Here is a 24,592-nt window from a genome sequence, read left to right on the forward strand (position 1 = left end):
CCTCACCCCAAGGGGATGAATAAAGTTTTCTGAACCTGAAGCGTGGGAAGAAGATTACAGTGGAAGCGACAGTTTTCTACTTGTTAGATTGTTAAAAACCTTCTCTGTGATTTTTTTTTTTTTTTTTTTTAGCATTCAGGCATTCAACAGCCAAGCGGCATTCATGGACAAAGAACGCAAGGAAATGGTCTTCACTTACTTCATCAAGACATTCCTTTCGAGAAATGACTTACCAGGTAAAGGTGCATAATTAAGCTCAACTTGGTGTCATCCTGATTGTATATGGTGGGAGCATCCCGCAAACATCTTTGCTTCTGTCTCTTTCGCAGATCCTGGCTGTGTGTCATCCACCACAGATAGTAGTGACTGGCTGGAGGTAAACCTTGGCAACTTCTCCAGTTTTGCAACCCTGCAGGATTTGCAAGCCCTAAACCCAGACTTCTCAGTTGTAAGTTTCAACAGCAGTCGTAGCATCCATGTCCAAGCTGACGCGTCTGCCAATGGTCCAGCAACTGCTTCTGTTTCATTTCATTCTGATTCTGTTTCGTAGGACGAGGCGCTGGAAGACCTCACCCCTACTCAGTTGGCACAGTTGGCACTGATCAATGGGGCCTTGAACGATACAACGCAGATGGGCATTTTGTTTGAGCAACTTGAGAAGGGCAATGCTCTGGACAACCTGGATGATTTCCTCACAGAACTGACTATAAATGAGCGGGTAGGCTACTGCTTGTCACTGGTGAAAAGAGGACAAACGTGGGCTTCTCCATCTACGTTAGTCAGCACTTGCAAAGGGATTCTGTCTTGACAAATATATCATTTTGCTCTGTCCAGCAATTTTGCGTGGTTGCGAGCCAATAATGCACGGAGTGCCTATAACAGGGGCATTGGGAAGTGTATTAATCCTTTCTTGGTTTACTTTGACAGGTGCCTAAATTCCAACCTGCTGTGAGAGATGCTGTGATGAATAAGACCTTCGCTATCATCAGTCCCCATTTCAGCGAATTCAAGGAGAGCGACTGGTTCATGTGGTTCGACCGGAAACTGACTCCTGTCCTCCCAAGTTTCACACCAATGATGCTGATAAATGCCACCTCAACCATAAACTGCACAAACTACCATGTGGTGTGAGTAGTGTCTCAAAGGCATGAGGGACTGCATTGCTGAAAAGCACAGCATGTTATTGAGCGGATGGGTAAGAACGTTTTCAATTTTTTATCCTTTCTAGGGTCAGAGGGCTGGCCAGAGCTTTCCTTGCAATGCCGTTGCAGAGACGACAAGGAATCACAGTTGTCCTGCTGGACTACCTGGTGAAATCTGGAAGCACCATCAACAAGCCAGGTAGGGCTGACACAGTAAACTGTGCCACCAGATTGCGTTTGGTGGTGGTGGTGGTGGTGGTGGGGTGGAGGGTTTATCCATGAATTTGACCGAAATTTGGGAGTAAGTATGCCTCCATGACGGCAAATGTTAACTGTCACTTGTCTGATTCCATGTGAATTCATGGAAAATAATGGCGGCACATTGTACTCACGCTAACATCCCTCTGCATTCCTCAGTTTGCCGGCAGGCGATTCAGAATGATGGCGAATGGATTGAAGAAAACTTGGGTCCCTTTTCCGAGTACACCACATACTCTGAGCTCAAAGTCTTCAACCTCTCTGTGGTAGGTCACATGTTTCGGTAGCAAGCGTCCTTGATGACAGCAGCACATTATTCAGAAGTTGAGATGTCAGCGCATGGGCGTGGGTTTGCAAAGCCAGAGGGTATAGGATTTCACACATCTGCTTTATTTGTGTCATCAGGTGGAAGTTGTGGATTCCCTGTCACCAAGGCAGAAGGCTGAGCTGATCCTGGATGAAGATATTAAGGGCTTAGATGATGAGGAGCTTGTACGCGAGGTGTTCGAGAGCTTGACAGAGTCCCCTGACTCTGACCAGCTTGATGAGTTTTTCCAGGAGTTGACAACCATCAACAAGCAGGTGAATGCTTTGCTCTGAAATTGCCACATTCACCCATGAAGTTGGCCTTGAAATGAGCCACGTGCGCCTGGTTCTGGACTCAGGGAATGCTTTCAGAAGCCAGAAAGGGGCCAGTATTTGACTCACACTGATCATTTCGGATAGATCTGTTGAATGAATTGATGCCTATAATGCCTTGCGTGATACTGCTGATAACACTGAAGGTGTGACAGCAAACTGGCTCCTCCCATTCCACGATGATTCCAGAAGGCAAAAATGTCCTGCTGAACTAAAACATTGATTCCTTTATTTCCAGACAAACACCAGCTTCATCCCAAATACAGAGAGACGGGACACCATCTTAAACCTGACATTGACCGCCCTCGCTCCTGAAATTGAAAACTTTGAGCCTGAAGACTTTGAGAGGTGGTTCCAGAATAATTTGGCTCCTGTGATGCCGAGCCTTCAGCCTGGCTCTTTGCGGGTGATCCCAAGTTCCATCAGTTGTTCATCCTTCAAGGCCATGTAAGAGACAATCATTATCAAGTCTGTGGAAAGAGAAATTGGTGATACCGGATGTGAAACTCTGGCTCCAGACCTGTCACAATAACCGCTCTTTTCTCCTGACAGACTCATTGGTCTTCGCCAAAGTTTGACAGTCCTGCCACTGCACCTCTCAGATGGTGTGAGATCAAGCATCCAGTTGCTCAAGGAGCTATTCCCAGGTAAGTGGCAGAAGGCGCACATGACAAAGTCCTTTCCAAAAGCAGATGGGGGGGGGGGGGCTGCGGTGTCACCTTTGTTTTGATCTTGCGCTCATATTGGCTTTCCTCTCTTACAGAATGTCCACTTCCAGACTCCTCTGAGGTAAGACCACTTCTATGGATCTATGACACGGATGACACCGTGCATGTTGAAATTCATAGGAAATTCCCTTGGCACAGTAACTCTGCTAAGGAGGTTGCAGTAAACTAATCAAACGTTTAAGTACATTTCCCCGCAAGAGTAACAACTATGCTTTGCCTGTCCCCAGTGCAAGCCGACCCCAGTCGATGGTGAGTTTGCGAAATATGAGACATGTCAAGATTGATAGCAAAATGGCTCTCTGGAGTTACTATTTCTAACACACCAACATTATCTTTTCACAGAGGATCTCATCTGTGCTGCGGTTGATAGGTATGCTGTGGTCACTGGAGAGTCTGCCTAGCTACAACCATTTAGTACAATCTCACAGAGATCACAATGGTTTCCTTTTGTGTCCCTCTCCACAGCTCCAAGCTGGACTCTACGAGCCATTCATCTGAAACCCTGTGCACTTTCAGCGTCACAGAGCATGCCTGTTCCTCTGTAAGAATGCTTTAATCAAACCGGGGAGGGAAGAAAGACATTTAGCCTTTGCTATGGTGCTCTCCTGAGGGGGAAAAATGCCCATGTTCTGAAAGACTTTTCTCACTCGTTTGATTTCTTCCAAGGCAAAACATCTCACACCCAGCAACGTGGTGAAAGTGACGGATTGCTCACTGGGAAGCCGAAAGTCATACCCTGTAGTGGTCTGGAAGCTTCTCTTCCAAAAAGCATCTGAAGCTCACGACCAGGCTCTTTTGTCATTTGCCAGCATGGTAAAGCCAGTTCCACAATTTGAAATCTTTGGGTTTTCTTGTTTGGGCATCAAATCAACATATTCTTTGCGATTTTTAGGCCCCCCAAAGCAGCAACCCAGCCTTGTCGCATGTTCTTGAGGCTCTTGGAGAGGTGGTAATTGCCAATTTCAACCAGACACAACTTCAGGATGAGAACTTTGTCAGCAGCTGGTTCAAGACAAAGCTTGGTCCACTTTTGGCTTCTCCCTCTCCAAACTTCCTTGTCTGCCTCAGTTTCAAGAACTTCAGCTGCCAGACGTACCAGACTGTGTAAGCAAATAACGTGGTTTATTTTTCAGCTCACGTAATCTACTTATGTGATGTACTGTACCGCTCTCCGCTCCCTTAATTGCCTCCCTCACCCCAAGGGGATGAATAAAGTTTTCTGAACCTGAAGCGTGGGAAGAAGATTACAGTGGAAGCGACAGTTTTCTACTTGTTAGATTTTTAAAAACCTTCTCTGTGATTTTTTTTTTTTTTTTTTTTAGCATTCAGGCATTCAACAGCCAAGCGGCATTCATGGACAAAGAACGCAAGGAAATGGTCTTCACTTACTTCATCAAGACATTCCTTTCGAGAAATGACTTACCAGGTAAAGGTGCATAATTAAGCTCAACTTGGTGTCATCCTGATTGTATATGGTGGGAGCATCCCGCAAACATCTTTGCTTCTGTCTCTTTCGCAGATCCTGGCTGTGTGTCATCCACCACAGATAGTAGTGACTGGCTGGAGGTAAACCTTGGCAACTTCTCCAGTTTTGCAACCCTGCAGGATTTGCAAGCCCTAAACCCAGACTTCTCAGTTGTAAGTTTCAACAGCAGTCGTAGCATCCATGTCCAAGCTGACGCGTCTGCCAATGGTCCAGCAACTGCTTCTGTTTCATTTCATTCTGATTCTGTTTCGTAGGACGAGGCGCTGGAAGACCTCACCCCTACTCAGTTGGCACAGTTGGCACTGATCAATGGGGCCTTGAACGATACAACGCAGATGGGCATTTTGTTTGAGCAACTTGAGAAGGGCAATGCTCTGGACAACCTGGATGATTTCCTCACAGAACTGACTATAAATGAGCGGGTAGGCTACTGCTTGTCACTGGTGAAAAGAGGACAAACGTGGGCTTCTCCATCTACGTTAGTCAGCACTTGCAAAGGGATTCTGTCTTGACAAATATATCATTTTGCTCTGTCCAGCAATTTTGCGTGGTTGCGAGCCAATAATGCACGGAGTGCCTATAACAGGGGCATTGGGAAGTGTATTAATCCTTTCTTGGTTTACTTTGACAGGTGCCTAAATTCCAACCTGCTGTGAGAGATGCTGTGATGAATAAGACCTTCGCTATCATCAGTCCCCATTTCAGCGAATTCAAGGAGAGCGACTGGTTCATGTGGTTCGACCGGAAACTGACTCCTGTCCTCCCAAGTTTCACACCAATGATGCTGATAAATGCCACCTCAACCATAAACTGCACAAACTACCATGTGGTGTGAGTAGTGTCTCAAAGGCATGAGGGACTGCATTGCTGAAAAGCACAGCATGTTATTGAGCGGATGGGTAAGAACGTTTTCAATTTTTTATCCTTTCTAGGGTCAGAGGGCTGGCCAGAGCTTTCCTTGCAATGCCGTTGCAGAGACGACAAGGAATCACAGTTGTCCTGCTGGACTACCTGGTGAAATCTGGAAGCACCATCAACAAGCCAGGTAGGGCTGACACAGTAAACTGTGCCACCAGATTGCGTTTGGTGGTGGTGGTGGTGGTGGTGGGGTGGAGGGTTTATCCATGAATTTGACCGAAATTTGGGAGTAAGTATGCCTACATGACGGCAAATGTTAACTGTCACTTGTCTGATTCCATGTGAATTCATGGAAAATAATGGCGGCACATTGTACTCACGCTAACGTCCCTCTGCATTCCTCAGTTTGCCGGCAGGCGATTCAGAATGATGGCGAATGGATTGAAGAAAACTTGGGTCCCTTTTCCGAGTACACCACATACTCTGAGCTCAAAGTCTTCAACCTCTCTGTGGTAGGTCACATGTTTCGGTAGCAAGCGTCCTTGATGACAGCAGCACATTATTCAGAAGTTGAGATGTCAGCGCATGGGCGTGGGTTTGCAAAGCCAGAGGGTATAGGATTTCACACATCTGCTTTATTTGTGTCATCAGGTGGAAGTTGTGGATTCCCTGTCACCAAGGCAGAAGGCTGAGCTGATCCTGGATGAAGATATTAAGGGCTTAGATGATGAGGAGCTTGTACGCGAGGTGTTCGAGAGCTTGACAGAGTCCCCTGACTCTGACCAGCTTGATGAGTTTTTCCAGGAGTTGACAACCATCAACAAGCAGGTGAATGCTTTGCTCTGAAATTGCCACATTCACCCATGAAGTTGGCCTTGAAATGAGCCACGTGCGCCTGGTTCTGGACTCAGGGAATGCTTTCAGAAGCCAGAAAGGGGCCAGTATTTGACTCACACTGATCATTTCGGATAGATCTGTTGAATGAATTGATGCCTATAATGCCTTGCGTGATACTGCTGATAACACTGAAGGTGTGACAGCAAACTGGCTCCTCCCATTCCACGATGATTCCAGAAGGCAAAAATGTCCTGCTGAACTAAAACATTGATTCCTTTATTTCCAGACAAACACCAGCTTCATCCCAAATACAGAGAGACGGGACACCATCTTAAACCTGACATTGACCGCCCTCGCTCCTGAAATTGAAAACTTTGAGCCTGAAGACTTTGAGAGGTGGTTCCAGAATAATTTGGCTCCTGTGATGCCGAGCCTTCAGCCTGGCTCTTTGCGGGTGATCCCAAGTTCCATCAGTTGTTCATCCTTCAAGGCCATGTAAGAGACAATCATTATCAAGTCTGTGGAAAGAGAAATTGGTGATACCGGATGTGAAACTCTGGCTCCAGACCTGTCACAATAACCGCTCTTTTCTCCTGACAGACTCATTGGTCTTCGCCAAAGTTTGACAGTCCTGCCACTGCACCTCTCAGATGGTGTGAGATCAAGCATCCAGTTGCTCAAGGAGCTATTCCCAGGTAAGTGGCAGAAGGCGCACATGACAAAGTCCTTTCCAAAAGCAGATGGGGGGGGGGGGGCTGCGGTGTCACCTTTGTTTTGATCTTGCGCTCATATTGGCTTTCCTCTCTTACAGAATGTCCACTTCCAGACTCCTCTGAGGTAAGACCACTTCTATGGATCTATGACACGGATGACACCGTGCATGTTGAAATTCATAGGAAATTCCCTTGGCACAGTAACTCTGCTAAGGAGGTTGCAGTAAACTAATCAAACGTTTAAGTACATTTCCCCGCAAGAGTAACAACTATGCTTTGCCTGTCCCCAGTGCAAGCCGACCCCAGTCGATGGTGAGTTTGCGAAATATGAGACATGTCAAGATTGATAGCAAAATGGCTCTCTGGAGTTACTATTTCTAACACACCAACATTATCTTTTCACAGAGGATCTCATCTGTGCTGCGGTTGATAGGTATGCTGTGGTCACTGGAGAGTCTGCCTAGCTACAACCATTTAGTACAATCTCACAGAGATCACAATGGTTTCCTTTTGTGTCCCTCTCCACAGCTCCAAGCTGGACTCTACGAGCCATTCATCTGAAACCCTGTGCACTTTCAGCGTCACAGAGCATGCCTGTTCCTCTGTAAGAATGCTTTAATCAAACCAGGGAGGGAAGAAAGACATTTAGCCTTTGCTATGGTGCTCTCCTGAGGGGGAAAAATGCCCATGTTCTGAAAGACTTTTCTCACTCGTTTGATTTCTTCCAAGGCAAAACATCTCACACCCAGCAACGTGGTGAAAGTGACGGATTGCTCACTGGGAAGCCGAAAGTCATACCCTGTAGTGGTCTGGAAGCTTCTCTTCCAAAAAGCATCTGAAGCTCACGACCAGGCTCTTTTGTCATTTGCCAGCATGGTAAAGCCAGTTCCACAATTTGAAATCTTTGGGTTTTCTTGTTTGGGCATCAAATCAACATATTCTTTGCGATTTTTAGGCCCCCCAAAGCAGCAACCCAGCCTTGTCGCATGTTCTTGAGGCTCTTGGAGAGGTGGTAATTGCCAATTTCAACCAGACACAACTTCAGGATGAGAACTTTGTCAGCAGCTGGTTCAAGACAAAGCTTGGTCCACTTTTGGCTTCTCCCTCTCCAAACTTCCTTGTCTGCCTCAGTTTCAAGAACTTCAGCTGCCAGACGTACCAGACTGTGTAAGCAAATAACGTGGTTTATTTTTCAGCTCACGTAATCTACTTATGTGATGTACTGTACCGCTCTCCGCTCCCTTAATTGCCTCCCTCACCCCAAGGGGATGAATAAAGTTTTCTGAACCTGAAGCGTGGGAAGAAGATTACAGTGGAAGCGACAGTTTTCTACTTGTTAGATTTTTAAAAACCTTCTCTGTGATTTTTTTTTTTTTTTTTTTTAGCATTCAGGCATTCAACAGCCAAGCGGCATTCATGGACAAAGAACGCAAGGAAATGGTCTTCACTTACTTCATCAAGACATTCCTTTCGAGAAATGACTTACCAGGTAAAGGTGCATAATTAAGCTCAACTTGGTGTCATCCTGATTGTATATGGTGGGAGCATCCCGCAAACATCTTTGCTTCTGTCTCTTTCGCAGATCCTGGCTGTGTGTCATCCACCACAGATAGTAGTGACTGGCTGGAGGTAAACCTTGGCAACTTCTCCAGTTTTGCAACCCTGCAGGATTTGCAAGCCCTAAACCCAGACTTCTCAGTTGTAAGTTTCAACAGCAGTCGTAGCATCCATGTCCAAGCTGACGCGTCTGCCAATGGTCCAGCAACTGCTTCTGTTTCATTTCATTCTGATTCTGTTTCGTAGGACGAGGCGCTGGAAGACCTCACCCCTACTCAGTTGGCACAGTTGGCACTGATCAATGGGGCCTTGAACGATACAACGCAGATGGGCATTTTGTTTGAGCAACTTGAGAAGGGCAATGCTCTGGACAACCTGGATGATTTCCTCACAGAACTGACTATAAATGAGCGGGTAGGCTACTGCTTGTCACTGGTGAAAAGAGGACAAACGTGGGCTTCTCCATCTACGTTAGTCAGCACTTGCAAAGGGATTCTGTCTTGACAAATATATCATTTTGCTCTGTCCAGCAATTTTGCGTGGTTGCGAGCCAATAATGCACGGAGTGCCTATAACAGGGGCATTGGGAAGTGTATTAATCCTTTCTTGGTTTACTTTGACAGGTGCCTAAATTCCAACCTGCTGTGAGAGATGCTGTGATGAATAAGACCTTCGCTATCATCAGTCCCCATTTCAGCGAATTCAAGGAGAGCGACTGGTTCATGTGGTTCGACCGGAAACTGACTCCTGTCCTCCCAAGTTTCACACCAATGATGCTGATAAATGCCACCTCAACCATAAACTGCACAAACTACCATGTGGTGTGAGTAGTGTCTCAAAGGCATGAGGGACTGCATTGCTGAAAAGCACAGCATGTTATTGAGCGGATGGGTAAGAACGTTTTCAATTTTTTATCCTTTCTAGGGTCAGAGGGCTGGCCAGAGCTTTCCTTGCAATGCCGTTGCAGAGACGACAAGGAATCACAGTTGTCCTGCTGGACTACCTGGTGAAATCTGGAAGCACCATCAACAAGCCAGGTAGGGCTGACACAGTAAACTGTGCCACCAGATTGCGTTTGGTGGTGGTGGTGGTGGTGGTGGGGTGGAGGGTTTATCCATGAATTTGACCGAAATTTGGGAGTAAGTATGCCTACATGACGGCAAATGTTAACTGTCACTTGTCTGATTCCATGTGAATTCATGGAAAATAATGGCGGCACATTGTACTCACGCTAACGTCCCTCTGCATTCCTCAGTTTGCCGGCAGGCGATTCAGAATGATGGCGAATGGATTGAAGAAAACTTGGGTCCCTTTTCCGAGTACACCACATACTCTGAGCTCAAAGTCTTCAACCTCTCTGTGGTAGGTCACATGTTTCGGTAGCAAGCGTCCTTGATGACAGCAGCACATTATTCAGAAGTTGAGATGTCAGCGCATGGGCGTGGGTTTTCAAAGCCAGAGGGTATAGGATTTCACATGTCTGGTTAGAGCTTTCGACAGACCCACAATAAAACTTCTATATTTTGAATAATCGAGTAAATCAATTCGCATTTTTTTTAAACCATATTCGCAATTTCCATTTTTATTGTGTATTCAGAATCAGGTGGTATGTTGTTTTTTCAAATATACTGAAGAAATTGTTTATAACCATAAATGCAAGAGTCTCAATTTAATTGTATCATTTTTTAAATTTAAGTATTTGGCATTCACATCAATAACACCATCAAAATAATTCCACAGCTCAATTTAACTGAATATGCTAGTTATATCTTGATGTTGAATATCCAAATTAAACTTAATTTTAGGCTTCATTGTCCACAAGTTTATACATCATAAACATTTTTATTATCTATTCTTGTCGTTGTAACAAATCGCACTGGTCTTTCAAACTAGTTTTGTGTATCAGCACAGCCATGATAGAAAGAACAGAATCACAACAGCTCAAATAAAGTCACACTACTTCAGCCTTAGTATCCGGGAGAGAAAAGCTCAGAAGCACCAGGAACAAAAAAAAAGATGTTGCAAAGATTTTGCTCACTTACATTAAAATCACTCGATTAAATCTAGTGAATCAGGTCAGCAAAATTAATGACAAACCACTTTAGGACTGTCTGGCATCCAGCCAAGGATCTGCAGAGTTGAACAACCATCCATAAATATGATCCGAAACCCTGAGCAGGACCGTGTACAGTCAGTGACGGTTTACAGTAAATTATCAATCAGGAAATCAGCCATTTATCCTTAATGTAAAAAACCAATGATGCAACCAAGTCTAACTGTTACCCCCGTTCCTCTCTATTGTTGCTAAAATGGTCATTTGTAGCATTTGCACAGCTACAGTTTCCCTAAAGGTGTTAATAATCAGTGAGAAAGATGCAAGAATTGAACTTCGAGTTGTCGAGTAGTGTTTCACATTGGCAGAATATGTAATACACGACAGAATTATTGAATTGTCACAGTCTGGCTCATTTAGCGGTTTACCATTGATTAAATGCAGACTCAGCCCTTCACTGTATGTTCTGGAAGCTTCTGTACATTCCCCCATACTTTTCCATGTTTAAAAATCTTAAAATTAAAGTCTGGAAAAGAAAAATTCTTCAAGCAGTTTCAGCCTTTAAACATGGCTGAGTCTCAGTCCAGGGGCCTAATGTGGCTTTTATTGTTTTGCTTTGTGGTATTTTCTTCTTTCCATCACACATGTAGTAGTTGTTACAGTTTTATTCATCACATGTTCATTTTGTGTCATTTCCCCCTCTTAGGTGACATCACTCGGATCCCTGTCTTCACGACAACAAGCTGCCTTGCTTCTTGATGCAGACAACCTGTCGAATGAAACCCTTACAAGGCTTGTGTTCGCGGAGCTTACTGCTCCATCACGTCTGGAAGACCTTGAATCCTTCTTTGATGGATTTGTTCGTGGTGCTACAGAGGTAAATATCTTAACTGCCATTAGATGCACATTGTTGCTGTCAAAATAGACATATAGTTATTATTATTTTTTTCATCTCTTCCAGAAAAACCTGACAACAATTGATTCAAGTGTGCGAGACACCATTCTAAATCGAACCCTAACTGCACTTGGCCCAAAACTAAACACACTTGATCCTGAGGGATTCAAGTTGTGGTTCCAGGTCTACCTGCGACTGTTCCTTCCAAGCTTGAACTCAAACACATTTGAAAGTATTCCAAGAAATGTCACTTGTAACTCCTATCAAGAAATGTGAGTAAAATTCTAATTTCTCTTCACCAAATTCACTACAAGAATCTAAAAAAGGCAAATGGAAGCAGAGTGCAACTGTACGTTTCCCATCCAAGTCAGCTGAGTATCAATGCTTTGTACTCACAGCGTCAAGGGATGCAACAACATTTTCACCCAACTCTCCACAAAGCAGACCCGACAGGTTTTCACATTCTCCAGAGATTATCTGCAGAGGCAATCTTCCTCAGGTAACATTGATGGCTTCATTCATATCTTTTATTGATGAGTGTGCCATCATTCATGCTAATCTTCAATATGGCGAGGTCATTTTAAATATTCAATATTGTTATTTTTAGGTTTATCCTGTGTTGAATCTGTAAATGATGACAGACGCTGGCTTGAAGACAACTTCGGACAGTTCCATGTGCATGCCTCATTCATTGATTTTGTAACCCTGAAGAATGACTTCAATGGGGTAAGATTATTCTGACGATGTTATGTCCTGATGTTTAAGTGAAAACTCACAGGGTCGTCTCCCCTCCCTTTGACGAGCTCTGGTCCCAGGAAACAGAAAGCAAATAGTAGCTGCTTGACAATCTGCTTATTCAATATATACCCAAACAAGCTAGCGCACTAGCAAGAACAAGAGGGTCATGAAGATGGGTTTTAAAGTGACACCATGTCATGTGATCTCAACTGAGGAATGACACACATTGCCTCACAGTTTGGTGGTGTCAATGTGAAACGCTTAACCTAAACAAAGAACTGCAAGCCACATGTCCAACTGTTGGTGTTCACATCCTGAAATGCTGCTGTCACTTTTAGGTGGAGGTTGCAGATCTTCTTACCCCAGATCAGCTGGCCCAGCTTGCAGCCACTCCAACACAGCTAAAGGGAGCGCAGGATGTAACCAAAATCATGACAGCCGTCAACCCTGATGACTACGCCGCTTTCTTTGACGTGGTCTCCCCGGCCATTGAGGTACTGTAAGCATTACGTAGGTGATCTTTCCCCTCAACTCAAATCAAAGTGTTTTGTGAGATAGATGACCCATAGATGGTATTGTGATTCAGAAGTGATATGTTGACGTTTACTGTGTCTGTCAAACTCTTCCTGACACCATGTCAAAATCCCCCAGACCAACCCAGCCGCCTACACAGAGGAGGAGAAATCCGCCTTCCTCCAGGCAGTGATCGACAGTGGAAAGCTGTCCTCTTCTGCCATCAATGACACCAAGTTCCAGATCTGGCTCCAGGTCCGACTGAGACCCCTCCTCGTCAACGTGCCCTCTGACCTGGTGGCACCATTATTTGACATGGTGAAGAACAGGAGTTGTGAAAGCTTTCAAGAACTGTAAGAACTTCTGCACTCATGTTGAGAGTTTGAGGGATTCTGTCAGTGATCAGCAGACAAAAAAGTGAAATGCAAAGCAAGTTGGGTACCAAATGAAGTGATGGCCACTTTTATATTTATACATTTTATTTTTATTTCATAGAGCTTCAGCCTAACACTATTCTGACTTTAGGATTTCATTATTGGACACACTGCACTCGGCATTCAGCAAGGAAACCCACCAAGAGATCTTCAAAAACATCCTGGCCACCCTTACAGGTTGGTACCATGAAGTCTGACAATGACACATCCAGGACCAAATGGGAAGGCATTTTTTTAATCAAAGCGAAAATGAAAACTTTTTTTCCCAAAAACGTGTTCTAATGTTACCCTTCTGTCTTGAAATGGACGCTGATTTCCTTTGTGTTTGAAACAGGTCAGACACCCCTCAAGTGTTACCGTGGCGGCAGCTTCTACATCTATCTGGAGGAGGTTTTCCTGAGTTTTGGCTTTCCAGACGTGTTCACTTTCATATCTCTTTTACCACCAACAGGCACAGCAGAGGTACATTTTCAGAGTTTTATAAATTCTTTGCCCAAACACAGAGGTTGAAAGGAAGACATAAGTTACTATCACTTATCCCATATGTACAATGTCCAAGGTTTATACGGAAGCCCACAGACAATCTACTGCCCCAGCAGCATAAACTGCCCATCATACAGAATTAATAACGTCACTGATAAGAGTCACTGAATTTGTGAGTAGCAATTTTCAGGCCAGGAAAAATGTACGACAGGAAACAAAGCCAGAAATTTGTTTAAAACTTGTGGAAATATTCTTCACAAGGACCTGCATATTAAAGAGAAAATATACATTTTGGATATGAAGCCATGTAGCTTGTTAAATGTACACTGGTATATTTCATTTCATCATGATTGACTTTCGTTTTATGGTTGTGAAAATTCCTTTCAAGGCATTTAAATGTTATTGAAATTTATGTTATTAGATTTCTGCTCTAAGTAGAGGAGTTCAAGTACCTTGGGGTCTTGTACACGAGCAAGGAAGAGACAGATCATGAGATTGACAGGTGGGTTGGTGCGGCGTCTACGGTGATGTGGACTCTGCATCGGCCCGTCACGGTGAAGAGGGAGCTGAGCTGAGAGAAAAAGCTCTCGGTTCACCAGTCGATCCACGTTCCAACCCTCACCTGCAGTCGTGAGCTCTGGGTAATGAGTAAAATGAGTTTCCTCCAGGGGGTGGCTAGGCTGTCCCCTAGAGACAGGGTGAGAAGGTCCATCATCCAGGAGACGCTCAGAGTAGAGCCGCTGCTCCTCCACATCGAGAGGAGTCAGATGAGGGGGCTTGGGTATCTGGTGAGGATGCCTCCCAGCACCTCCCTGGGGAGTTGTTAAGGGCATGTCCGAGCAGCAGGAGGCCTCAGGAAAGACTCAGGATACACTGGAGGGACCATGTCTCTGAGCTGGCCTGGGAACGCCTCGGGATCCCTGTGAGGAGCTGGATGAAGTAGCTGGGGAGATGGAAGTCTGGGTCTCTCTCTGCTTAGGCTGCTGCCCCCCTTGACCCAACCCCGGCTAAGCAGAAGAAGATAGATGGATGGATGGATGGATGAAAGTTGGTGGTAAAAATGGACAAGCCGTGATTGTAACTGTCGTTTTCAGCTCCTGAGCACCATCACCCCCTCGGAGCTGCGTCTGCTCCTCAGTCAGCCTGGTGCCATCAGTCATGACGCTGACATCTGCATCATCTTCCACAACTACAACAACACTCCTGCCTTCCTAGAATCTGTGCGTCCCTTCTCTGACTCACCCATATTACATATATTAACTCATCTATCTATTCACTGATTGTATGCATCTATATGCCATCAGGAGGATCTTCCAGATGATGTAAAGATGGCGACCCTGCCCTGCGTTTGGCCCTTGGCACTGAGCAGCAACATCAAATCTGAGGTTGATTATTGGTTCGATCTGAGATTGAGGACCTATCTCAGATTCCTCAACAAGAGCCTCATCAGCTCCACCCAAGTGCAGAACGCTTCATGTCTTTCCTTCCAGAAACTGTAAGTCTTTTTTTTTACAGTGTGAATGACCAACAGTGATGCGGTCACAGGTCATGACACACACACGTCTGGTTTCCTCCTCAACAGTGTCTCTGTCATGGGATCAAACTTCTCCTACAATGGCACTGACCTCCAGCAGAGTGATGTGTACGCCACCATCAGCTCCTACTTGAGAAGTGGTAAGATGCATGTTTGAGGAAGTGTTCTTGTTGAATGGTTAGTAAATGTGGAGAGAAGAGACTAGACCAGGTGGAGAAGACTCCACCCACTTGTCCAGAATAATCCTCACGAGTACCTATAGTAGTATGTGTACTAGTATATTCTGTACCAGAACCCACTCAGTATATCTGGGCTTTGTTCAGGGTTTAATGCATTCTCACTTATTATGAATAATTGAATTACAGATGTGGCAAAGATACACATTCATTACTCAAGTCGATGTACACGTATTCACGTAAAAATGACTGGTAGAAGTAAATGCACTGATTCAGACTATAAACTCATGTAAAAGGAAAGAAGTGCACTTCTTGTACTCAAGAATGGGGTCAAAAACTCTTTATACACTATCAATATTCAAAAACTATCAAATACCATAACAGTAATACTGTTGATAAAATATTATATCACAAAGTGTCCTATGTGCCGTACATCTCTGAGACGATGCAGCTGCTCAGTGAAACTCTACTCGTCTTGTTCTTGGTAGAACATACGTGTCATCCCACTCTGGAACATACAGGAAGTATTCATCTGTAAAAGTAACATGCTTGTTTTTCAAATAGAAGCAGTAGACGGTAAAGATTTGTGTTAAAATGTTGGGACTAAAAGCACTTTAAAAAGTTGTCAAAAAATAAAGTAATTCAGGTAAATTGAGGCCTGATGCGATGGCTGGAATGCCAGTCGGGCAAAACGTCCGTGTTTGCAGTCAGCGCTTCTTTCCTCTGGACAGACTCTGGAGTCCCATGCTACAGTGCCAGTGATGCAGACTTGAACTCCACCGCCTGGTTTGTGAATTACGTTGGCAGCTTCGTGACCTATCTCACCCTGGAGGATATCACCAGCTTTGTTTCCACCAGTCAGGTGTGCAGCTCGTCTCGGTTGTTCAGCAGGAATGACTCCACTTTGCTTTTATTAGTAAAGACTGACATATTTTTGTTTTTTTCTCATGTTGCAGAGCCTGGTGTTCCTGGAGGACCAGGCCAACCTGGAGCTGTTTAACAACAAAGTGATCCACAAAGATGTCACCAACTACTACATCTCACAGCTTTTCAAGTTCAATCCCAACTTCAGCCCACTGATGTGAGTCTCCACCCACCACTTCAACCTGGACGGCGTGTGGCTGAGCACACGCTTTAGTCCAGAGAGACTGAGCACACGTTGTCAGCTGTAGATCCTCATCATCATCACGCTCTTCATCAGGCTCCAGGCCTCGTCGTGTGTCTTTAGTGGAAGGGACGAGTGACGTTTTAGCTGTTTTAGAGCTTCTATGTTTGATATGAGGCTGACGGCTCTATCCCTGTCCATCCAGGCTCCCTGGCATCGTCCAGTGTTCCTCTGAGATCCCCAGCTCAGTGTATACTTCTGTCACCGAAGCCGATACCTTCCACATCCTGGACGAGCTGAAGAGGTTCTGCAACAGAACAGAAAACCCTGAGGTACCGGTGTTCTCAATCACAAGAGTTCAGGTTTTAAATCCAAAGGATAAAACACAGATTTAGACATTTGAATGAGGTCGTTTGTCCTTTTAAAAGTCAAATTTTAAAAACCATCCTGTTTCATGGGATAAGCTGAGTCTGCAATTACTGCTCACATTGTTTAGGTGACAAGCCAGTCTTTTACATAGTGAAGGGTTTATCAGAGGCAGCTGGACAGAGGCTGAGTTTGAGGGGGGAATGGCTGTGTGGTCCAGAGGAATCATGCTCATGTACGTTTGACAGACAAACAACGAGAAAACATGAAAATGGGGAGAAGAAGTTGCTTTCACTGGCGAGGGTTCATCCTGTCACCTGAGCCACTGAATCGCTCATATTGCCGTATAATGATTGATTCAGTAATATACGACATCTTGATTTTGAACCATAACATTCTTGAAGGATTATTCCCTATTCAGGAGTTCAACACAATATGTCATAAAAAAATCTGATGAAGTATTCAACCTTTTTCAGTTCAGTACGTTTTTACAAAGTTGCATTTGGAAACAGCCCAGTTAGTCAGGTGCTCTGTTTTAGAGAACAATAAAATCATTCGTTATGAAGAATGAACAGTCACAGCCTTCCATATAGGACACCTGTTACCAGTTGCTCAGCAGATGTGAGGAGACCATCAACTTTAGGGTGTTTTAAGGTGTCTTATGAGAGTTGAAGCACCAAGATGGTTTTTTGCCGGCGAAGTTCCCGCAACAGTTGGTTCAGTCCACTTCCTCTCCTGGTCCCCGGGTCTCGGTGTTTTGCTTCTCTCCAGGTTGCAGGTTGATATTTGTACTCTGACACATGACACTGCCTTATTATATCTTCTATTTGTTCTGTAGGTTTCTGCCGCTCTGGCTTCCAACATTCAGACCATCACCTCCGAGACCTTCGTGATCCTTGACAGCGCCAGCGCTGGCCTGAGCACCGGCCAGATCTCTTCAGTTTCCCCATCAGTGCTGATTTCCTCCCTGTCCACCCTGAGCTCTGTCAGCACCTGGAGCCAGGAGCAGAGCGCAACAATCATCAGCAGCATGACAGCTGGAGGCTTCCAGGTAACGGCACCGCTGATGGACGGTAACGTGAGAATAATCTGTGTCAGAGCTCTCCAGCGGTCCAGTTGCTCTCTAGAAAACTCAGAAGCTCTCAGTCATTAAAGCTAAGGAAGAGGTCACAGTGGGTTTATTCATTCACAGCCCTCAAGAGGACAAAGCTCCAGCCCAGCTGATCGGCTTGCTGAGATTATCAGCCAGTATTAGCATATCGGTATCAGCAAAGGCCCAGCTGACGAATCAGCTGCCTGATATTGGCTGATATTAGTTGGTAGTAGCAATGAAATGGCTGTCATTCATGATTAATAGGCCGATATTAGCTGATGACAAGACTTTTTTTTTAAGTGAAGGCAAAGTGCTCGGTTTCCTTTAGAGATGTTCTTGCGTTATCTGTCTGGTGGGCGCTGCGCTCCAGCCGTGCTCTGAGTCACGCGTAATAGAAAGGACACCAAATCCTGATGGAAAAGATAGCAACCGCTGCTTCTGTTGCCGACCGTTTTTGAACAGTGCAGCTTAATCTACTTGGCAACCCTTGGACCACTGAAACACAACATCCGTATTTATTAATGATTTTTCTTATAATTCAATTGTAAATTTGAATTTGGAATATTAATTTATAGCCAAGTACAGTTTAATAAACTGCATAAGTTGTTAAAATAAAGTAACTGAAGTGGTGGCTGTATGTGCACGTGTGAACCAGATCAAGAGTGGATCCTCGCTGGAGTCTCTGGGCACCCTGCTCTCAGGACTCCCCTCCAGGTTCATCAGCAACATCCCGGCGTCTGAGTTGCTCAGCGTGTCTCAGAGCAGAACCTTCATCTCACACATGCTGCGCACGACACAAGTGGTCAAACAAGCCTTTGTCCAAAAGGTACAGTTCCCTCGTGGCCCTCCAGGATTCTCAAGTCAACCATCAAATGGTGTTTAGTGGAATTGATCAAGTGTAAGACAGAAGGGTATTGATGGATGCGAAATGATGCGATGTCCCTCCTCTGGACTGGCTCGTGGTTTTGACTGGATGTAATTCTCCGGTAGATTGTGTCTGTGGATGAAAACCCAGCCAGAGTGGTGGAGAATGTCCCAGACTTGCTGGCAAATCAGATTGCGCGGTCCCAGCTGGTGTTTTCTGAGAGCCTCAGCGTGAACGTCAGCGTGATCAACAGGAAGGATTGGACACCAGAGCAGGTCAGTAATAATCACTGAAACCAAAACAAGCGACATCATCAGGGATGACCAACCTGTTTAAACCCTGGCACACACGCTACATGTCAATCAGGGTCAATGTGCATCAAGCATTCAAGTGGTACTTCACCCAGAAAGAGTATGTAACCTTCCAAGTACTCACTAATTGGAGTAATAGAAGGCACAGATGATTTTTTCCTGCCTGCGTTGCATGCAGAAGGAGCCTGCCACATATATTCAGCTTGAGGCTGATGGAGACTGACGGCTAACGACGGCTAAACCGTCCAGAAACTCTTCAGGTGGTCGTCTGGTGTAATCCAGGTCTCCTTAATCCAGGCAGATGATCAGTGGTCCACTTACTAACCAGACTAGAGTCACTGAGAGGTCATCCAGGAGGGAAAACATCTTTGTGAGCTCAAGACTACTGTTAGTGAGTACTTGAAAGGTCAAATACACTTGTTGGGTGGAACTTTAGGATCAGCAGTACACAAAAGTATTCCAGTGACCGGCTGCACCGCAGCTGCAGTGTTGCTCCAACAGGTGAACTAACAGACTCCGTGTCTTTGTTCCTTCAGGCTGAAATGTTTTTCGACCATCTTGATGATACAGACTTCGACATTGAGCAGTAAGTAGAGGAACGCCTCAAGTATTTGTTCAGGTTTGATGTGTCGGGTGAGTGCTCACTGGTGCTGTGGCTCTTAATTCTCCCTGACAGGCTCTCTCCCTCGGTGCTGCAAGGCTTCACCTGCACGTCTGTCCAGAAAATGAAAAACACCACCATTGAAAAGCTGATCCGGGCCAGCAGGCCCAGGACAGGCCGGGCCAAGGTGCTGCTGAAGGAATCTCAGGTGAGCTCCACACATGTTCCACTCACCTGAATCACAATCCTGTTTGACATCCATTTCTTACCCTGAAAGACTCTAAAGGGTTTCGCGCTCACGCCATCCGTGGAACCCTTTGGAGAGAATTTGTTCTTATTTGCCTCAAATGAGGTGAAACTATTCTGGTGGTCTAAGGTGTTTTTGCTTTGTTTGTTTGTTTGTTTGTTCTCATCCACTGGGACTTAAAGATGACCTGAATGTGGTTTTAATGATCATAGTTCAGAGGTCCAGGTTACTGTATCAGTGGAGGGACACTACAATAGCGCAGTATTTGTAGTTTTTAAACGTTCTGGCTCTCTTAACAGAGTTTGTCTTCCCTCTTGCAGCTGACCTGCATGTACAACCTGGTCAGGAAGAATCTGTCCCAGACCTTCACTGAGTACCCGTCAGACCTGCTCCTGTACTGGAGGTCAGTTTGCCTTCTTGTCATACACCTCCTGTTTCAGACGGGTTTATTTGTTTATTGATCTTTTCATCTTTACGTCTCTTCCATGCAGCAAAGAAGACTTCAAGGAAGAAAACTGCAGGTCCTACTTCTCTGCGCTGGGTGCCGCTGACTTCTCCATCCCCTCCAAGATTCTCAACAAGGGCCCTCTTCTGCTGGCTGAAGCCAGGTTCTGCCTGGTCAGTGGCATGGGAATAATACTTGTACATAAAAATCATCAAAACTTCCTCTTCAACAGATTATTTTACTCTGACAAGGTGTAAAATCCTGCATGAATCAGTTTTCTTGAGTTGGTTGTAAATGTCAAACATGTAAAAAGAAGCAAATGAATGTGAGAGGGTCTGCTGCAGTTTTGATGACATAATGTTTCTATCTCCAAGGACATGAACGGCGTGAATCTGACCAAGGACAACATGGAGGTGCTGGGCAACATGGTCTGCACTCTGCGTGGCGCTGAGATCCAGTACGCACATCCCTTGATCCTGGAAAAACTCAAAACCTGCAAGAACTTCACTGAAAGCCAGGCTGTTGCCATGGAGACGATGCTGCTGTCTGGAAAAACTCACTACGGGTACAGAAATGATAAAAGAATGAAGGTTTATGTCCTTGAAGGAAGGCTAGAGCTGTTTAGACATTTGAAACTAAGCAGAACTCGTTCATTGTTTTCTCTGGTCTTTCAGAAATGTCTCCACTTGGAACCTGGAAACACTGGAGAACCTTTGGAACCTCACTCTGTATTTCTCAAGAAACTTCTGGGGCCAGTTTACAAGAGTAAGGGTTTTACCTGGAGCTTTAATCATGTACGGCCTTAACTCATTTACATTTTCCACTTTGTATTTAAAACTGCAACTTTTTTTTTTTTTGCAGCCAACAAAGAAAACGTTCCTGAAGACCTTCATGGCCCAACTGAGGGGGTCACACACGGAGAAGAGGAAGCTCAAGAAGCTGTTCCGAGAGGTCAGCGGCCTCAAGACCAAGCGAGGAGCAGGTAGGAGAACCTTTGCGCTCATGGCTGGTAGCTTGAAGTAGGAGGTTGATCACCATGCAAGACGGTAAATATTTATTGGCTCCTGCTTCAGATGTGAGAATTTATAGCTTTCTTTTTGTCTTCTGTCCAAATTGAAACATTTTTCATTTTTTGTTTTTAGGCAGAGGTCACAGGTCAGATAGAAGAAACACATCTTCATTCCTTATAGGACATAAAACAATTGTGTTATTGAAGCTACCATAGTTGGTAACAATTGCTTTCAGGTCCTTGTAATAAGAGCTAATTAATGGTTCATAAACCACTTATAAGATCCTATGAGATGTTAGTGAAGCAGTAATTAGAGTGTTGATAAAAGTGTCGTTAAAATGTATTTTTGTGTTACTGACGCTTAGGGACGTCTTATTTGTGGTAATAAACATCATATTAAGGTTCACAAAGGATCTATAAACTTAAACAATTTTATTTTAAGTGCCAAAAAGTGTGTACAAGCGATAATAAACGTGTTTACTGTTACCATATAGTATAGTTTTTGATGTTGAACTGGTTTGTCTGTCACTCCCAAGGCTGCATGCTGGGCAACATCACCCAGGTGACGGTCAGCGACCCCTCCTTCCCCTTCGGCTACGACCAGACGCAGTTTGACCTCTGCCTGGACGCTCCTGTGCTGAGGGACAACCTCCAGTCCATCTGTGAGAAAGTGGATGACGATGACTTCCAGGAGATCGTTCTGAAGAAACTCAACCAGGTACGTCATCGCCACTCGACTGCATTTCTGTTGAAGGAGGGAGCTTCATGAGATTATCCTGGTGTTTGATTATCAGTCCCACTGGTCTTGGTGTTTGCATCTTCACTGGAACGAAGAGTTTGAATGAAATCAGGCAATTTTTTTGTCATAATCCAGATTATTTAATCTCTGCCTAAAATAACGTTAGATATTATGACACGTTCAAATCCATCTGGACCAACTCCATGTGCCGCGCAGGGTAAATGGGGCATTTTAACCCTTCCAGAAATTATTTTGTGTGAAATCGAATTTATGACTTGACAGTATCTTAACAAAATAGAAAACACTCCAGATAGATAGATATCATGGCTCTACTAACTAACAGAACTATGAGTTATACGTTCTTTGTTTTTGCAGGCGTTCCCATCAGGTGTTCCTGAAAAGTCGGTTCAGTTCCTGGGTTCCGTGTCTCGTAGGGCCTCATTTGACGACATCTCCAGGTGGAGCGTCACCCAAATCGACACCTTGGAGGCACTCATGAACCCTGAGGACGGACCGTGGGAGCCAGCGAAGGTACACGGTGGAAGGGCTCTGAAAACTATACTTGTACATGTTTACAATTGGTACATTTAAACTGGTTTTACTGGGACGTTTAGAGCAAAGCAGTTATCAACAAGTACCTGAGTGCTCCTGGAAACTCTCTGGGCAACGCTGAGCTGAACATCATCGACTCCAACCTCTGCTCGCTGGACGTCAGTTCTCTGAAGAACATCACTGCAGACAGCATGAGGTGGGTGTGGGCGCGCCGCTGTCTGACGCATCAGCTCGCCACCGAGACTGACGGCCACTCTGACCCTTCTGTTCAGGAAAACCAGAGCTCTGGATCTGGCATCATGTTCACTGGAGCAGAAGAGAGTCCTTTACAAGATCTGTAACGCCTCCTTCAGCGATTTCCGTGACACCCCCACCACCTTTTACAAATTCACCAAACCCTGCATGGGTAAGAATTTGTTCCATCTCTGTGTTGTCAACTCTGATTGGAGCTCTGGTCCAGTCCGGTCTGGCCTGGTCTCGTCTGCTGGTTAATATTCTATTGCTGCTCTTTACTTTGGTAGGCGGCGCTTCTTTGGCGGATGTACAGTTTCTGGCCAAGCAGGGTGTGGGCATGGACATCAACGTTTTCCGCTCTCTAAGTATTGATGTGATCATGGTAAGTATGAAAGTGTTGATAAATGTAAAGGTTGGTAGTCATGGATCATCTGGTTATTGTAATATAATTAGCAGGGATTGTTCTTTATTATCATTGAGAGTTTTATTCTGAAAAATCCTGAGTGTTCATAATTTATTGGGCAATGCCAGTAGAAGGGCAGCCTGCTTCGGTTAGACACTTCGCTGACGTTGCTTGATGCCTGATACTTTCATGATTTCACTGCCAAAACAGAAACATCAGAATTGAATGGTTTAAACAGGATGTACCAGCTGTCGTGGATCAGGAGCTCCCACACAGCTGGTTAATGCATGATGGTATCACAGTGACCTAAAAGTTAGCGCTTGGATGGTTTGCTCCAGCAGGGGGCAACAGCACCTTCTGTTTTTACTCTTGTTTGCGAGCATCTCGCCGGGGCGCGTTTCCTGGTCAAATGTCTGATCATGTCGCCGCTGTGTCCTTTGGAACCTTCAGGCTTTGAGCGTGGATGATGTGCAGGGACTCATGGGGGACTCATTTAGAGATCTGGAGTTGTTTAAGGATGATGAGGTGGTTGGTAGGTGGCTGAATGCCAAGCTGAATGAGCTGGGTGACCAGAGCACCACCAACATCCTGCCCACCCAACCGCCCACCCCCAGCAGCGGCGAGCCCATGCCTGTCAGCAGCGGCGCTGACCCCGGCCTCGCCAACGGAGGCAGTACTACTGGAAATACCACTGAGGGTGAGATACGACCTGTTCATTCTGTGTTTCAACTCGTCGACTGACATGCACCTGTAAACAAACAGTTTTTCAGGCTAGTCGTGCTTGGACAATTTCTTAAATGTCAAGACTGTATTTTTGCTTATGGGTGAGATGAATATTTCCACATCAACACACATCGTGAATGTGTGTTTTCTGTTTTTAGGTGAAACTACGTCGGGAGGAGCGGCTCCACACACGGCGTCCGTCTTCCTGGCTGCGCTAACGGCAGCGCTGCAGCTGCTACTCAGAGTCTAAATACGTGTTTGCCTTGACGGTACAAATCAGCCATTTTCTGAAGTAATCAATGACGTTTTTAGTAACACTCACATCCGGGGAGTGCAGTAGTATTTGATTAATACTGCCTTCTACACAACAATCTCACTTCATGTTTATCAACTTTCAACCTCATGTTCTCTGGGTGTCGGCTTGTGTGTCTCAATCTGATCAGATTATAACAAACGGTTCTGCAGCAGAAGGAAATCGACGCCGCTCACTTTATCCTCCTCAGCTGTTTTATTGGCTGAACTGGGAAGAATGACCATATCAAATTACTCAAATTAAGATACTTTTACTATTATAAATAAAAATCTTTATATGCATAAATGCTTTTGTTTTCTGTCTCTTTCTTTGGATTCAGTTCAACACGTAGTGGAAGCTCCCAGGACGCCAGACGACACCTAAATTTTGATGCATTGAAATCTCTGACGATTTGTGGTTGTTTTGTTTGTTTTTTGCTGAAAGTCTGCGGGACCTGGCAGAGAATAAAGCTGGGAAACCAAACGCTTCCATCTTATCACTTTCCAAAGGTCTCCACAAACTGCCTCTACCACTGCAGCTTCAGGAGCGATCAGGCCTCTGTC

General features: G+C 45.0%; 2 protein-coding genes across 2 annotated transcripts in view; both read left to right on the forward strand.

Moving 5' to 3' along the window:
* The window catches only part of sntg2 (syntrophin, gamma 2), a 192,237-nt gene that overhangs the window by 145,157 nt on the left and 22,488 nt on the right, over nucleotides 1–24,592 (forward strand). The window lies entirely within an intron of this gene.
* Nucleotides 8,825–24,318, forward strand: LOC147246934 (uncharacterized). The gene is made up of 34 exons (XM_086182716.1): nucleotides 8,825–9,041; nucleotides 9,143–9,255; nucleotides 9,474–9,580; nucleotides 10,978–11,148; nucleotides 11,233–11,438; nucleotides 11,565–11,665; nucleotides 11,774–11,892; nucleotides 12,243–12,398; nucleotides 12,556–12,770; nucleotides 12,943–13,028; nucleotides 13,186–13,313; nucleotides 14,429–14,554; nucleotides 14,639–14,829; nucleotides 14,917–15,008; nucleotides 15,776–15,906; nucleotides 16,001–16,125; nucleotides 16,355–16,481; nucleotides 17,354–17,566; nucleotides 18,264–18,434; nucleotides 18,599–18,748; nucleotides 19,321–19,370; nucleotides 19,461–19,593; nucleotides 19,953–20,035; nucleotides 20,124–20,250; nucleotides 20,452–20,642; nucleotides 20,752–20,842; nucleotides 20,939–21,059; nucleotides 21,623–21,804; nucleotides 22,201–22,356; nucleotides 22,440–22,573; nucleotides 22,650–22,783; nucleotides 22,899–22,993; nucleotides 23,465–23,711; nucleotides 23,896–24,318. The coding sequence occupies exons 1-34, from the start codon at nucleotides 8,878–8,880 to the stop codon at nucleotides 23,985–23,987; spliced, it is 4,728 nt and encodes a 1,575-aa protein (XP_086038842.1). The 5' UTR covers nucleotides 8,825–8,877; the 3' UTR covers nucleotides 23,988–24,318.

The sequence above is a fragment of the Aulostomus chinensis genome, chromosome 17 (assembly GCF_037954235.1).
Source record: "Aulostomus chinensis isolate RoL2024-O1b breed Wild chromosome 17, RoL_Achi_v1.0, whole genome shotgun sequence".
NCBI lineage: Eukaryota > Metazoa > Chordata > Actinopteri > Syngnathiformes > Aulostomidae > Aulostomus > Aulostomus chinensis.